This window comes from Octopus sinensis, linkage group LG5, assembly GCF_006345805.1.
Source record: "Octopus sinensis linkage group LG5, ASM634580v1, whole genome shotgun sequence".
NCBI classification, from domain to species: Eukaryota; Metazoa; Mollusca; class Cephalopoda; order Octopoda; family Octopodidae; genus Octopus; species Octopus sinensis.
The window spans coordinates 42,908,100-42,924,609 of NC_043001.1; the positions used below are offsets into that span (position 1 = coordinate 42,908,100).

General features: G+C 37.6%; 1 protein-coding gene across 1 annotated transcript in view; it reads left to right on the forward strand.

The window, feature by feature from the left end:
- The window catches only part of LOC115211679, a 226,936-nt gene that overhangs the window by 40,242 nt on the left and 170,184 nt on the right, over positions 1–16,510 (forward strand). Inside the window, exon 3 of the mRNA XM_029780325.2 lies at positions 196–302. Coding sequence (XP_029636185.1) covers positions 196–302 — 107 coding nt within the window. The remainder of the gene's footprint in view (positions 1–195; positions 303–16,510) is intronic.

Below are 16,510 nucleotides of genomic sequence, written 5' to 3' on the forward strand. Positions count from 1 at the left end.
AAGCTGAAAGTAGCAATATGGTATTAGTCATGGAATATTCATAAACCAGAAATATAGATTATAAAGTGAATTAAATTCTAAATAAAATATCTTATAAATGCATCCAGGTTTTCTCACATTTGTGCAGCAGTAGCTTTTATTGTTAATCTAACAGCTTGTATTCTACTATTTCTTTTTATATTTTGATATTTATAGACAATCAAAAGTGTCAACAGACATTTGAAGCAATGCAGAAAGCCAGAGAGAAAATGCAAAGAGAAAATGATGCAAAAACAGAACTTTATTTAGAACAGGTCAAAAAAGTAAGTTGAAATTAATTACTCTCTTTTGTATTTTGTTATCCTCATTTTCAATTTGTCTTCTCTTACACAGAACCATTTAAAACAGATCCAATGAGACTATTTTGCATTTTCTTAAAGAGATATTTTCCTGAATGCTTGCTTTCCATACCTCAAACCAATTCTTGTGTAGCAAAAGTCTTATTTTCTCTTTTGAGAACTCCAGTGATAAGGTGTGGTTGAAGACTCTTGTATTAGTTCTATATACATCTACAGCTGTAATACTTGGACACAAAGTCAGTGTTGTATTGTGGATTCATTGAGTGTCTGAGATCTTAAACATGCCCTCTCATCCAAGTGACCTAAGCTTGAGCCCAAATGGCTTTCTACTTACTTCAGTGACCATCTGTCTTCAATCAGAGCCATGTATATGCTTTCTCAACAACTTCTATGTTGTTCTTGATGGCTCTTCTGCTGACTCCTGTAATGTTGAGGGTTCCATATGCATTATTCAGAGTACAACCTGTGAATTCTTAACTGTCAACCTCCACTGGTAAACATCTTGTTCTCTATCCATTCTTGTGGAAGTCTTCTACCAACTTCTGGTGCTTAGTTCTCTTCAACTCTTCTGCTTCCTCCACCCTTTCTTCCCAGGATATATTTAATTCTAATAGAATTTACTGCCTTGTCTCAGAAATCAAAATGATATCTAGTCTCAACAAGGTCTGGGTGAAATGTGCTAAAAATTATAGCTACTTCTCTAGGTTAATTTCCATTATCCAGTAATCTGATGGGGAAAGCAAACTACAAGAGCTGTTCTGATTCTTTTCTTTAGCGAGTGTCCCTCCTTAACAAAGGCTATCTTACTGGCTGTAGTGCTGGTATTTTTGCTGATTGCCTCATCAATGAGCTTGACAACCTGATTTTGTCTCCAGTGATAGCATAACTCATTCAGTGCCTCACAGCAGCTGTTTAGGATGTATTTAAAGGTCTCTGTCTTTGAACACTGGGTGCATGCATGGGAGTTTCGCTATGCCCCATGTTAATAAATTTGATGGGCTGGTGGGGAGGACATCATAGCCCATTCCCCTGGATTAAGAACTTGATTCTCTGTAGGTTCCATTATCAGATGTCCTCCCAGGTGACATTCCACTTCATGGCCTGCACCCACTTCACTCAAAAACTCTGTTTCCACATTGCCACTACTTTACTTTTAGATCATGTTCGATATGTTGCTGATTACTGTCCTTGGAGAAGCAACATTTGTTAGTCGTTCTATAGAAGAAGTATTTCCTTTTGTCAGTTTGATATTTATTGGTTTTGAAGCTATATCCATGCAATCAGCTGCTGACAAGCACAGCTCATTTTAAAATATGTGAACAACTTTCATGTTTAAAAAAATAAATTTCTTTAGTATAGTCTTTTTTATACTGACATTGGTTTTGGTTATTGGGTGTCACTGAAATATGTTTTGTTAAAACAGTATGTGAAATTTGTTCTTAAACAGATAATTTTGAGCAGCTACATTACTTATGTCTTTTCTTCATAAGATTTTAATTTAGAGCATACTCTGCAGCAGAAGTGTTAAGACTAATCCTTCTGGTAGTGTAAAGCACTCAGGGCAGTGCCACTTAGAAGCACCTGTATGGTGTCACGTAAAAGTGCCTGTGCAGTGACATGTAGAAGTGCCCATTTGATGCCATGTAAAAGCACCTGTGTGGTACCACATAGAAGTGCCTGTGCAGTGCCATGTAAAAGCACCCATGTGATACCATGTAAATGCACCTGTGCAGTGCCGCGTAAAAGCACCCAGCACACTCTGTAAAGTGGTTGGCTTTAGGAAGGGTATCCAGCTGTAGAAACCATGCCAAATCAGACCAGAGTCTGGTGCAGCTCACTAGCTTACCAGGTCAGTTTTGGTAACCACTTTACAGTATGACAGGTTTTTTTCAGTTTCCATCTACAAAATCCACTCACAAGGCTTTGGTCGGCCCAAGGCTATAGTAGAAGACCCTTGTCCAAGGTGTTACACAGTAGGACTGATCCCAGAACCATGTGGTTGTGAAGCAAGCTTCTTAACACACAGCCGACCCGGCAAGTAAAGTGAGATCACAGCCATAGCCGATACCAGTGTTGCATAACCAGCCAATTTAGAAGTACCCTTGAATTGTTGGGTGATACGCTACACTTGAGAAGACCTATTGAGTCCAAGTAAAAGCAAAACCAAAATCAAAATGGAAATCGTAGTTGTGGTTGATACCAGTGCCACCTGACTGGCACCCAAGCTGGTGGTATATAATAAGCATCATTCAAGTGTGAGTTGATACCAGTTCCGCTTGACTGGCTCCTCGTACTGGTAGCATTTAAAAAGCACCATCCGAACGTGGTCAATGCCGTGCCCCCCGACTGACTCCTGTGCCAGTGGAATGTAAAAAGCACCATCCAAACATGGTCAATGCCAGTGCTGCCTGACTGGCTCCTGTGCAGGTGGCAGATAAAGAGCGCCCACTACACTCTCGGAGTGGCTGGCTTTAGGAAGAGCATCCAGCTGTAGAAACCTTGCCAGATTAGACTGGAGCCTGGTGCTGCCAACTGGCTTGCTAGTCCCCAGTCAAACCGTCCAACCCATACCAGCATGGAAAATGGACGTTAAATGATGATGATGATGATAATGATATCATCATCATCATTATTTAACTTCCATCTTCCATGCATGCATGGGTAGGATGGTTGACAGGAGCCGGCTACTTAGAAAACCTACCCATGGCTACTGTGTCTGTTTTGGCAGGGATTTTACTGCTGGATGCTCTTCTTAACACCAACCACGCTGCAGAGTGGACTCAGTGCTTTTCATGTGGAACTAGCACAGCTGAGGTTCATTTTGGTATGATTTTTACAGCTGATGCCCTTCCAAATGCCAACCACATTACAGTGTGCATTGGATGCTTTTAATGTGGCACCAGCATTGGCATGGTAACCAAGTAACTCACAAGACAAGGAATTATGAGAGGGGCAGAGCATTTGAGGAGGGTAACTTGTATCAAAGGATGAAAAGTTAGAGTGTGAAAAAGAGATAGAGAGACAGAAGCAGGTGTCTTGCCATGACAGAGGGGGCATTAGAGGAAGTGATCCAGTATCAAATGATGAAAGGTTAGAGTGTAACAGGGAAAAGCAGAAAGAGGCATCTTGCTATAGAGGAGGTACATGGTTACCCAGTGAGAGAGAGAGAGAGAGAGAGAGAGGGGGGGGGAAGACAGAGAGTGAGAGGTACAAAATAGGCCAGAAACAAGTGTGCTGATGTAAAGGAGATACTTGGTTACCTAGTCAGAGGAAAAACAAAAAGGGAGAGTGACCAAAAGGAAAGAGAGAGTATGAAACAGTAAAAGTGTAAGAGAGAGTAGAATAGAGATGGTGTAGTGTTAGAAAAATAGGTGTGGGTGCAGTGATACAGTAAGCAGGGCAGTGAGAGTAAGAAAGGGGATTGGAAAATAATCATAATTTATGAAGAGGAAATGTGAGGATGAGAAAGATGCAATTAGAAGAGTAGTTGTTGTACAATTTCTTAGGGTAGAGTGGGTGGGGCACAATTCTTCTAGCACTGCTTCATGGAAAGGTCTTCTCTAGAACTTCAAATTTCCAAACATCTCGGTCCACAGTCATTTCCTCCATGAGCCCCAACATCCTAAGATCAGTCCTCACCACTTCATCTCATGTCTCCCTGTGTCTCCCTCTTCCACAGGTACCATCCATTTTTAGCGATAGGCACTTCTGTATATAGCTGTCATCACTCATATGCATCACATGTCCAAACCAATGCATTCTCCTCTCCTACATACCATATTTAATCCCTCTTATGCTTAACTTTTCTCTTAACACAGTTGTGCTTTGTTGGTCATGCACACTGATGTTGCAAATCCAACAGAGCATACTACTTTCATTCTTCTGCAGCCTACACATGTCCTCCACAATCAGAGCCCATGTCTCACTGCCATGTAACATAACCTTTCTCACACAAGCATCATACAATCTACCTTTCACTCTGTGTGTCCTTTTGCTGCCAACAGAGGTAGTAGTTCTCTGAACTTCCTCCACCCTATTCTTATTCTAGAAACAATACTTTCAGAGCATCCACCACCATTACTAATTCGGTCACCTAAATAGCAGAAACTATGTACTACCTCAAGAGATCCTCCTGGGCATTTGAGAGAGTTTAAGTCCCTTGTGCTCTTAGTACTTATGTTCCTGCACATCTGCCACATGAAAGTGACCATATCTGATAACCTTCCCACGATTCCATTGCATCTCTTATGCGTCCACAGCTTGCACTTGGTGCAGCAAATGGAATTACATCCCACTCCTTTCCTGAATATTGAACCGGGCCATTACCCAGCCAGAATGAAAGTCTTATCTCCTTTCTCACTAATAACAACTTTAGTCATAGCTAAGTTGACTTTAAGGTCTGTTGATTCCAGGTTTTGCTTCCAAACCTGGAACTTCTCCAATTCTGCTTCAGATTCTGCAATAAGAGCAAGATCATCAGCATATAGCAGTTCCCATGGGCATCCAGTTTTAAATTCACCTTACTGACAGCATTGCTGTACATGGCTTGAACTGCTCTAACAAGCCACTCCTCTACTCCTAGCTTCCTTAGAGACCACCAAAGAAACGAGCGGGGAATTCTGTTGAAAACTTTCTCCAGGTTGACGAAGGCAAAGTGCAATGGCTTAATTTTGACCAAATACTTTTATTACAACTGTCTCACTATATATATATATACATACACACAACAGGTTTCTTTCAGTTTCTGTTTACTTACATGGCTTTAATGGGCCTGAGACTATAGGAGAAGACATTTGCGCAAGGTGCCATGCAGTGCGACTGAACCAGAAATCATGTGGTTGGGAAGTTAACTTCTTACCACACAGCCATAGAAATCTTGCAAATTCTTTTTGGATAATTATTGCTGAAACGTATCTAATAATGTTCAATATAATGTTCATTAAGTGAAATTCACCTATCAAAATAGTATTTAATTTATCAGCTATATAGTTACATTAGTAACAATATAGGTGATAAATTTGCTAAATAAAAGAAAACAAATTCCTCTCTGTAACTATCTTACAAGTATGGTAACACTGTAGCTTATCTGATTATTCAACTCATTCTATTTTGGGAGCAAAACAATTAACTTTGAAAAAGTTGAATTTTACGAAGAGATTATCTACTTCTTTAAGTATTAATAAGAAGAATACTAACGTAATGAAGATGTCATGTGAAAAGATGTAATATTTTTGTTGCTCATATGGTTTGTTTATTAATTAGTTCCTTCAACATTTTCTGTCTAGTTTGATTTTCTTATTCATGAAATATAATGATGATAGGGAAATTAGGTGCTATGATGATAATTTTGTTGATTTATTTCTAGTGAATATCTAATGCATTCTATTTTTACATTTTTCTTTTGCACTAGGTTAAACTATAACTTAGCCATTCTGTCTAAAATGGCTATGAAAATAACTATCTGACTGTACTTCTTTAATAAACTCACCTTATGAAATCTGATTTGATGCTTACTGAAATTGAAATCCTTTTTTAGCTTTATAGAAATATAATCATTGGAAAATGATTTTTTTTCCCTAGAATTATGGGCATGATAATCTTCTATCAGTATTTGCTCATCAGGAAACCCAATAAAATGGCCAGTTACTTGCTGAAGTGTATGTTCTATCTGTTCCTTGTCCATTTAAATCAGTGGTTCTCAACTGGGATCCATATGGCCCCTGAGGGTCCATAAAAGATTTTTGACAGTCCACAAAATAGTAAATTGGGGATCCACTATAGTATTTTAAGGGTCCCTGAAAAACTTTTACTTTAGACTTATGTATTGGTATGTACTGCAAGATACAGCTAGGTTTCTTTCTGTAACATTTTATGTAGTTCAGTCTGCATAAGTTAATGTGTGAAAAACAAAATAAGAATTTTGAAAGAAGTTTCTGCAAAACTAGTTTTAAACATTGAATGGCTATGAAGGTCCATCAGAATGAAAGACGTCCATAAATAAAAAGTGGTTGAGAGCTCCTGATTTAAATTGGTGGCACCAACACCATTACCACCTCCAATGAAACCATTACCAGCAGCACCAACACCACCAACGCCAACACCACTAGCACCAACACCACCAGTCCCAGCAACAGTGGTGGCAGCAAAGCCAACACCAATAGACATACCACTGCCAAAACCCAACCATGGAAATACATTGGCTGTTCCATGAATGTGTTCAAACAATGCCTCTCCAACCACAGATCCTCCTTCAGGATACTAGAAAGGAAATTTGTCATGTCATTAGCCAGCCATGTATGGCAGCTAATAGATAACAGGATTCCATACACAATATCATGGAGAATCCTAGAGAATCCAGGACCCTACATTAATGGGACCAACCACTGTAAATTATGCATAGCTGAACAGGCAAGGATCCTAAAGGACTCCCTCAACCCAGGGAACATCCTGAACTCAAGATCGGAGGTCTTTGGACCATGCTTGCATTTCAGGAAATTCCTGCTAGCCTATTGGAACCCACGAGATAGCAGGGCCACTGGCGATCGATAACCAAAGGGACACAACCCACTTTGTTGATATCGGGGATATATTATAACTGCTTCAGATGATTCCCGTTTTTAAAGTTTTTTTTAAAAAATCGTATGGCTGCATTATTTTTTTTTTTTACCCCAGCCAAGGAGGTTATGTTTTTGCTGGCATTGGTTTGGGAAATTTTCAGCATGCAGGCATATGAGTGGAAACGAGCTGCTTGGCAGAGGTCTGTACCCTCTGAGTGCTTTTCTAGTTATCTGTAATATTTAATCGAGCCATATCTGGCCCAAATATTCTACCTGTTTTATGTTCAAACTGGCCAGATCCTGTCTTTCACACTTACCCTACAATGTCATTTTGAATATATACAATCACATCATCAAAATCTCAATGCTACAAGATGATAAATGGTTAGTTGAAAATGTGAATTAGTATACATTACATTTAACTAAAGGGTTAAATTTCCGGTTGGTAATTGTGGTTATTAAAATAATGACCTGCTACCTCAATGCTAAGAGGTGTAGTAGCCTAAATGCGTATTTGTGTATTTGAAAGAGTGCTACAGACAGACACCTCCTTTTCTTCATTGGTGAAATTGACTTGGCAATCAAAACATGACTGTGTAAGAATAAAGTGATATTTATACATCCTAGTGCATTTTGCATGTGTATTACGTTACATTACATTGTGTGTGTGTTTATGTATAGATAGACAGATATATAATAAATTGTTATATGCAGAGCAAAGAGTGAGAATCAAAACAATGACTAGTATATTCATTTTTAATATGTTCTGGCAGCTTTGAATGTGAATATACTTATCACTGTTGTTTTCATCACAAGAGAATAGCTTCTATGACAAATATATGTTCATAACTTGATTCATTAGTACAGGCGATTCTGAGACACCAGTCTTGTTTATGTTTTGGTGAACAAACTGTTCACTGATCCATGCTGATAACTGCCAACCACTAATATACTGTTATATATATGGTGGACAGCAAGATTCAAAATGAGCACTTGCATCATCATTATCATCGTACGTCTGTTGTCCTGCTGATGGGTTGGACTGATCAGAGTGGCAATCTGGAAGGCTGCACCAGACCCCAGTCTGATTTGGCATGGCTTTCTACAGCTGGATGCCCTTCCTAATGTCAACCATTCCAAGAGTGTAATGGGTGCTTTTATGTGTCACTGGCATCGGTGCCATTTGCGTGAAACTCGTATCTGTCATAACTGTAATTTTGTTCGGCTTGATTGGTCTTCTTCTCAAGTACGACGTAATGCCAAAGGTCTCAATCATTGCCTCTGTGAGGCCCAACACTCGAAAAGAACTTAGCCACTTTGCCTCTGTGAGGCCCAACGCTTGAAAGGAACTCAACCACTTGGCCTCTGTGGGGCCCAACACTTTAAAGGAACTCAACTGCTTTGCCTCCATGAGGCCCAATGCTCAAAAGGAACTTGGCCACTTTGCCTCCGTGGGACCCAATGCTTGAAAGAAACTCAGCCACTTTGCCTCCGTGGGGCTCAATGCTTGAAAGGAACTCAGCCACTTTGCCTCTGTAAGACCCAACACTTAATGTGTTCAAGTGTAGCCATATGGAATCACCTAGAAACTTTGTTGGAGTTTATGAGTCTGAGTATTTGTTATTTCAAGGGATTGCAACTGTTTGTTGCTTATAACTGGAGAGGATCAGTTGCAAGATATTCTTGGAAAGAAAGTAATTATTAGTATCCATTTCAATTACCGTAAAACCCCATGTAATTTATGCACTGCTTTTGCAAAAATAAGAATAAACTTTAGTGGGTGTGTAAATTACATGAATAGATTGTTTCCAGAATTTGTTTTTGAATTTTTTTTGTTGAAAAAAGATGTACTGGAAGTTGACTCATTTAATGTCAGAAAAGGTTTTACAGAAAAAAATAATGGCTTAAATATAATGAAGTTGAGTTTATTTATGCTGGATGGTATAATGCTTACTTTTTCTCTATAAATTTACTAAAACCATTAAATGGTTAACTACTTTTTGAAGTCTGACATTCATGCTAGTAAACACAGTCTGGGCCATATTTTACATTGCTTGGAGTTTCTACCTACCACAATGGAGCACTATTGACACATAATGATATGGATATTCCTGATTGAAAAAAATGTAATGATATGGATAATCTTGATTATATGTTTTTATTTTTGTCTGTTTATTACTAGGCACAGTTTTAAGTTTGTTATACTGTTTACGCCAATTACAAACATTGGCTCTATTGTCATGTTTCCCCTTCACAGTAAATGATTCATAAATTCTGCCCATACTGACAATAGCAATAATAGCAAATTTTAAAGTTTGCTTGACATTTTCTAAGTGTGAAAGGGATTAAAATTTCGATACTCCATACCAAAGGTTCTGACAAGAATAGGTGGAAAAGAATTCTGTTTACATAATCAGTTTGATCAGTCACCTTCCTCTGTCGGTTGAGTAAAGTGTAATCCAAGTTGATGTTTATTGGTAATTAAACTTAATTTGCAACACCTGTGTGTATTTCTCAGCTTTGTTTTGTTGGTAATTCTTATCAACAACTTTTCCTGTGATTGTGATTTGAGAAGACATACAACAGTATGCTAAAGTTTGAATGTAATCTCTTGTAAGCAAGAAATGTAAAATAAAGTTTATTATAAATACAAACACTTTGTAATTTAATAGCTTTCAATGTGATACCTGTTAAACAGAAATTATTATTTATTGAAAATTTAATAAAATCTAATCATAAGTAAGTGAAATTATGCTAAATATAACTCAACTGAAAACTTTTTTCCCCTGGCTATATTGGGAATTCTAAAAACTTTTGGGTGTGAATTTTATCTGAGCAGAAGCTTTTTTTAACAATTTTTATCCTGAAAATCACATGCATAAATTACACAGGCGTGCAAATTACACGGGTTTTTACGGTATGTTTTCGTGCAATTAGAGAAGCATTCATTCACATCCTCATAAAACATGAATGTCTTCTATTTTGTTTTTAATCAGAATGTAATATACCGATCCAATTTTTCATCATTTTATCAATTTTATTGATGAATTAGTTATATATCACTTATTCTATTAACTTTAGAGATATGACTGATTAAGCTGAGTTATGTTGCTCCACTTGGTTCTAAAGCTGAAACTTTACAGAATTACAAACTAATTTGTCTGAAATTCTTATCTTATATATATATATATGTATGTATGTATATATATATATATGTATGTATGTATATATATATATGTATGTATGTATGTATATATATATGGTTATATGTGTATATATATGTGCATATATATGTATATATATATGTGCATATATATGTGTCTGTGTGTATATATATATATATATATATATAACTTTTACTCTCTTGACTTGTTTCAGTCATTTGACTGTGGCCATGCTGGAGCATCGCCTTTAGTTGAGCAAATCAACCCCAGGACTTATTCTTTGTAAGCCTAGTACTTATTCTATTGGTCTCTTTTGCCGAACTGCTAAGTTACAGGGACGCAAACACACCAGCATCGGTTGTCAAGCGATGTTGGGGGGACAAACACAGACACACAAACATTTACACACACACACACACACACACACATATATACATATATACGACGGGCTTCTTTCAGTTTCCATCTACCAAATCCACTCACAAGGCTTTGGTCGGCCTGGGGCTATAGTAGAAGATACTGCGACTGAACCCAGAACCATGTGGTTTGTAAGCAAGCTACTTACCACACAGCCACTCCTACGCCTATATATATATTCAATGATAGTTCTTTCTAAAATAAGTAATTTAATTTTGAATTTCTATACCTATGAAAACAATTCAATTGCCAGGTTCATAAATAAAACATTTTATTGCATAATGCTCAGGCATAAGTGTTTGCTTTGCAACCAAATGGTTCTGGGGGTCGATCCCATTGTAGCACCTTGGGCAAGTGTGTTTTACAATACTCTCCAGTAGACCAATACCATTTGAATGGAATTTGGCAGTTGGAAACTGTGGAAGCTTGTTTTAGGCACACACACATACATGTGTGTGTGTATATATGTGTGTGTGTGTTTATGAGTTTGATGCAATAACATCCAATTATTAAAAACTGTTGTGTCAAAAAGTTAACTTTGTCACCTGATAAAATTATCATCCTCATCATTTAACATCCGTTTTCCATGCTGGCATGGGTTGGATGGTTGGTTTGACAGGAGCTGGCTAGATAGAAGACTGCACCAAGTTTCACTGTCTGTTTTAGCATAGTTTTTATGGCTGGATGCTCTTTCTAACACTAACCACCCCACAAATTTCTGTATTGCTACTTGAACTTACCTTAGTTTTAATCTCATGAGAGGATTATTTTCTTTGAGTTTTCAATTAATTTTAAATATTGTAAGTCTTGCTTGCCAAAACTTTAAAACCTTGTAATCATTTGTTACAATATTTATGAAGTACTTCAGTAATAGTCTCATCTATGAGCTTGCCTCTTTAGAATACACTTTCTGGAAGAATGTGTTCTGCAGTACTTCAAAGTTGATTAGGATAAAACTACTGATGGAGATATTTGCTGAGTTTATATAATGAATCTTTTGTTATTCCTCACATAGCTCATTGAAGTTATTAGAAGCCAGCTATAAGTGTCTCAGTATGTGATGAGAGACTCTTAGCTGTTTGTCTTTCTAGATAGTTGTGTAGGGGAGGTATAAAAGTAAATAGTTTACAGCAGCTGTTTGAAAAGGTGTGATACAACTTAATATTTTCTCTGTTGATGTGCTCATATGTCAATATTGAACAGTTCATTGGTTTTGTTCACCTCATTCTTTATAATCATCTTTTGACTGTGTACCATTCAATAGTTTCTGTGTATCAAACTAACATTGCCAGCTGTGTGATATGAATTGGGAAATAGCTGAATGGAATCAATCAAAAGCATTGCAAAGATCAACAGAAGAATTACAATAATTGTACTGTCTAAAGGTTTATAAGAAAACTTTTGCAGTGGTTCAAAATAGAAAATATTCAAAAGAAAATTCTAAAATCTAATACTCCAAAATATACTGATTTTCTTATCAATTTAATATTATTACTTTTTTGTGTGTGTGAATTTTACCTGTATCACAGTACACATTTATAACCTACTAAAATATCTTATATCAAGATACACTGCAGGCTAAATCATTGTCTGACTATTTTAATTTATCTTATGATAATTCTAATTTCTTAAGTATTTTGTATTAGTAGGTCCAATACTGAATGGGTGGAGAAAGTATTCAAAATCTATACATAATCTTTGATTTTAAAATTATTGCGAAATCATGGACAATTGTTCTAGCACTATTTAATTTGGTATGTTTCTTTAAAACCACTCAGAATATAATCTCACCATTTCATTGATACTATGCTAGAGATTAACATAACCATATTTCATGATTTACATAAATAATGTATGATAAAACTGTTTATTCAATGGATGCATTCATATTCATACAACTTGGATGAAGTCAGACAGAATATAACAGGGAAGTAAAAAGAGAGTACTATATAATATTATAATATAATGAAATTGTTGTATACAGTGCTCAGGTGCACTACAACTCAAAAAACCCCCAAAATCTTGTGGGTATCTGCCAAGTCAGTTGCCAAATGTTGGAGCTTTAATGTGTCCATGCTCAGGGAAGCAAGGTGTTCAGAGTATGGTAGATGCCTGATGCTGGATATTCATTTGGTTGCACATTTCTGAACAATTTCCAGGAGATTGATATGCCGAGCAAGATAGGGGTTCCAGACTGGTGATGCAAACTAAGTAAGGATGTACCATAGTCATATACAGCTTTAAATAGATAACAGGAGACGGGCTGACAAAGATTTTACTGAGTGATCCTAAGACACCCTCAGCCTTCTTAACAATCTTAGAAATGTGGTTTGTCCAGTGCAGATTGCTGTTTGCAATAATACCCAGGTCACACTCACAAGCAGACTTTTTAAGATTGTTGAGGGAGGGAGTATGTAAAAGCTGGGTTTTTCCTCCCAAAGTGCATGGTGATGCACTTGTCCACAGCTAGCTTGAGTTGCCAGTCAGTAATTCATTGCTGCATTGTGTCCCGGTCTGAATGCAAGGAAGATCTATAATGTACAGGATCTGTTCTTCTTATCTCAAGGTACAGCTTGATGTCTTCTGCATATTTCAACACTAACATTCTTCAAGTTTGCATCTATGTTGTTAGTATATGCAACAGACAGTATGGATCCAAGTATGGATCCTGTTGTCATTTCATACACCAGATGTCATCTTGTAGGGTGAAGAATGATGATCTAGAACTGTGACTAACTCTTTTCAGCCAAGAATGAAGGACTTCAGCCAGTTATAGAGATCATTTTTCACACCCATTGCAAAGAGTTTTACCATGAGTTGTTTGTGTGGCATAGAATTGAAGGCTTTAGTAAAAGTCAAGATATATAACATCCACCCATGAGTGGCCATCAGTAATTTGGGTGATGTCCTCAAGAAGCTTGATGAGTTGGCTACAGCAGCTGGAGCTAGGGATAAATCCAAATAGTGGGGGTCAGATCAGCTAAGGCTGTGAGAGCTCCAGAAGTTCCAGAGTGTTCCTCTGACATAGGACTCCATCAGCTTGGTGATGCAGCTAGTAAGGCTGACTGGATGATAGTTGACAGGTGATGTGTGATCACCCTTTTTGAACAGGGGAATAATACTGGCAATTTTCCACTGCTCTTGAATGACATAGTTATTAAGGCAGAATTGAAAGAAGAATGAAAACTGGTGCAATAGAAAGAACCCGCTATGTTTGAGAAGCAGATAAGTAACACCATTCTCGAGGTGGTGTCAAAGCATTGTGGGTGTAAATTTAACAGTTGTTATAGAATTTTATGTCAGATTTGGTGAAGAAGGCACATTTGGATTTTCAGCAGTAAAAATGCCAACATAGCATTCAGCAATAAGTTCAGCACATTCTTTAGGATCATCAGTGATCCAACCTGTGTGGGGATTGTAAAGAGGGCCAACTAGAGAGTGAGGTTTCTACTTTGAACATATATATTTCCAGAACATTTTGCTGTTAGGGCTGGTTGCTATACATTGTTCAAACTCAAGCATTTCCTTTTTTGTCACTTGCTTAAGATGGTTGGATGATCTATTGTACTTTCTATTCTCATCTGTTCTATGTAGTCTACATTCCTGTTCAGCATCACAACAGTCTTTCCTGGCAAGTTGAACTGATGCAGTCTTCCAAGTTGCACTTTTGAGATTTTTAGAGCATTTGAGTGGTACTGATACTTCACTTGTAACCCAGATTGCACTGAGGATGTTTTGAAACAGTATTGATGTCTCCAGAATCATAAAATTCAAACCAGTCTGGATGTTGTAACTCATCACAGTAACAGTTCCAGTCTGCTTTGTTCCAGCCAAAGTGAGTGGTTTGTAAGTGGTAGTGCTTCTTGTTTCTGCCCATAAGTGATAAATTGGCAATAATCATAGCATGATCAGAGTTACCTAAAGGTTTCATGGTTGTGTCACTGATAAGTTTCAGGAATGGTAATAAAGAGCAGGTCCAATGTGTTGTTACCTCTTGTGGAGAGGTGATCACTTGGGACCAGTTTGAATCCAGCACTATATCAAAAAAAATCATCTGCTCTTCATGGCCAATGAAAGCTTTCCCAATCAATTTCAGGGAAGTTCTTTAGTTTGTGTTAGTCATTGCTGAGGTCAATCTGGTGAGTTGTCTCCTAATTGGATTCTACATCTATCAAGTACTTTGAAGCAGTAGCTGCTTATACTGTAAAAATTTTCAGACTTTAGCTCATAAATCTAAGCAATCTATGTAAATAAATTTTGGTATATTTGCCTAATGTTTGTTTATAACATTATTCAAATAATTTCAGAGATAAAGATGTTGGGTATTTTTGGAGTGATTTTGTCATAGCTTTGTTAATACATCACAACAGAGTGAAAACAGTGTTTGAGTTTAATGTGTGTGTGTGTGTAATGCAATGTAATGTGTACAATCTTTGTTGAACAAACTTAGCTTAATCATAAATTAATTAATACCTTAATTGAAAATATAAAGCATAAACATGTTTGTGTTTAAGAGGAACGTAGTGAAATGATTGTCTCTGCAAAGATGCGTTCTTTGAACAATCTTAATTTAATTAGAAATTAATTAATTCTTTAATTTGCAGATGAGAAACAGTTGATATAATTATCTATAAATATTGCTTACTTATATGAGATAGAGAATTAAACATTTTTGCTCACTTTCAATTATCACTTTTCATTGGATTGAAAAGGAAAGTTTCTCAACAGTTTTTTTCTTGTTAAGAGTTAAAGTTTATTCCGTGTAACCATTGGTAAACAGTACACGTTGAAACTTAATATAGATTTATTATTTTTTAACCTTTATTTCAAAATTTTTACATACTTACGAGGGACGTTCAATAAGTAATGCCTCTGACCCACTTGCAGTTGTTTGATCTAGCTGAAATTTTGCATGTGCAATTATTTATATCTCTATAGATTAAGTGGCAAATTACAGCTCTGAATTAATTGTGGTTTCTGATTTACAGGTGTTTGAACTGAGTCAAGTGTGAAATGGAGCCTGTTGAGTGTCGAGCAGTGATCCGGTTTTTGTATTTGAAAGGACGCACACCACGGGAGACTTTTGATGAAATGAAAGTAACTTATGGTGATGATGCCCCATCATATGACCTTGTAAAACGCTGGCATTGTGAATTCAAACATGGTCAGAACTCTGTGGAAACAGCTCCCAGATCTGGTCGCCCCCTTCTGCCATTGATGAGGCATCTGTCCGTCAAGTTGAGGCTGCCATTTTGGAGGATCGACGCATAACTATTCGCCTAATAGCCCATGAGGTTAAGATTAGTACCGGATCTGTGGAAACTATCATTCATGACCATTTGCATATGCAAAAGGTGTCTGCCAGATGGATTCCCAGGTTGCTCACACCTTTCCAGAAGCAAGAACGCGTCGAGTGCTCGAGGATGAATTTGGAGATGTGCCAAGAAGATGAGTCAAAATTTTTCAAAAGACTGATTACACTGGATGAAACCTGGGTCCATCACTATGATCCAGAGACCAAAGCCCAGTCAATGCAGTGGAAGCACTGTGACTCACCTCCTCCAAAGAAGGCAAGGGTGCAGCCCTCCACAGGCAAGGTCATGCTCACAGTCTTCTGGGACCAGGACGGAGTAGTGATGACAGATTTCCTGGCAAAGGATACCACAATTACAGGAGCCTATTATGCTTCACTTTTGAGGAAATTAAGAGAAGCTATCAAAATCAAGAAGGCGGGGCAAGATCAGCAAAGGCATCCTTCTCCTTCAAGACAATGCTCCGGTCCACAACTTGCGTGTTGCCAGATCAGAAGCACAGGCGTGCGGCTATGAACTCCACCCCCATCCCCCTACTCTCCTGACCTTTCACCCTCTGATTTTCACCTCTTCCCAGCCATGAAGTTGTTTTTGAAAGGAAAGCGTTTCCCAGATGATGCAGCCATGATTTCTGAAGTCACGTCGTGGTTGGAGGACCAAGCTGGGGTCTTCTACAAAAACGGTCTCCAGAGCTGCATCAAACAATGGGAGAAATGCGTAAC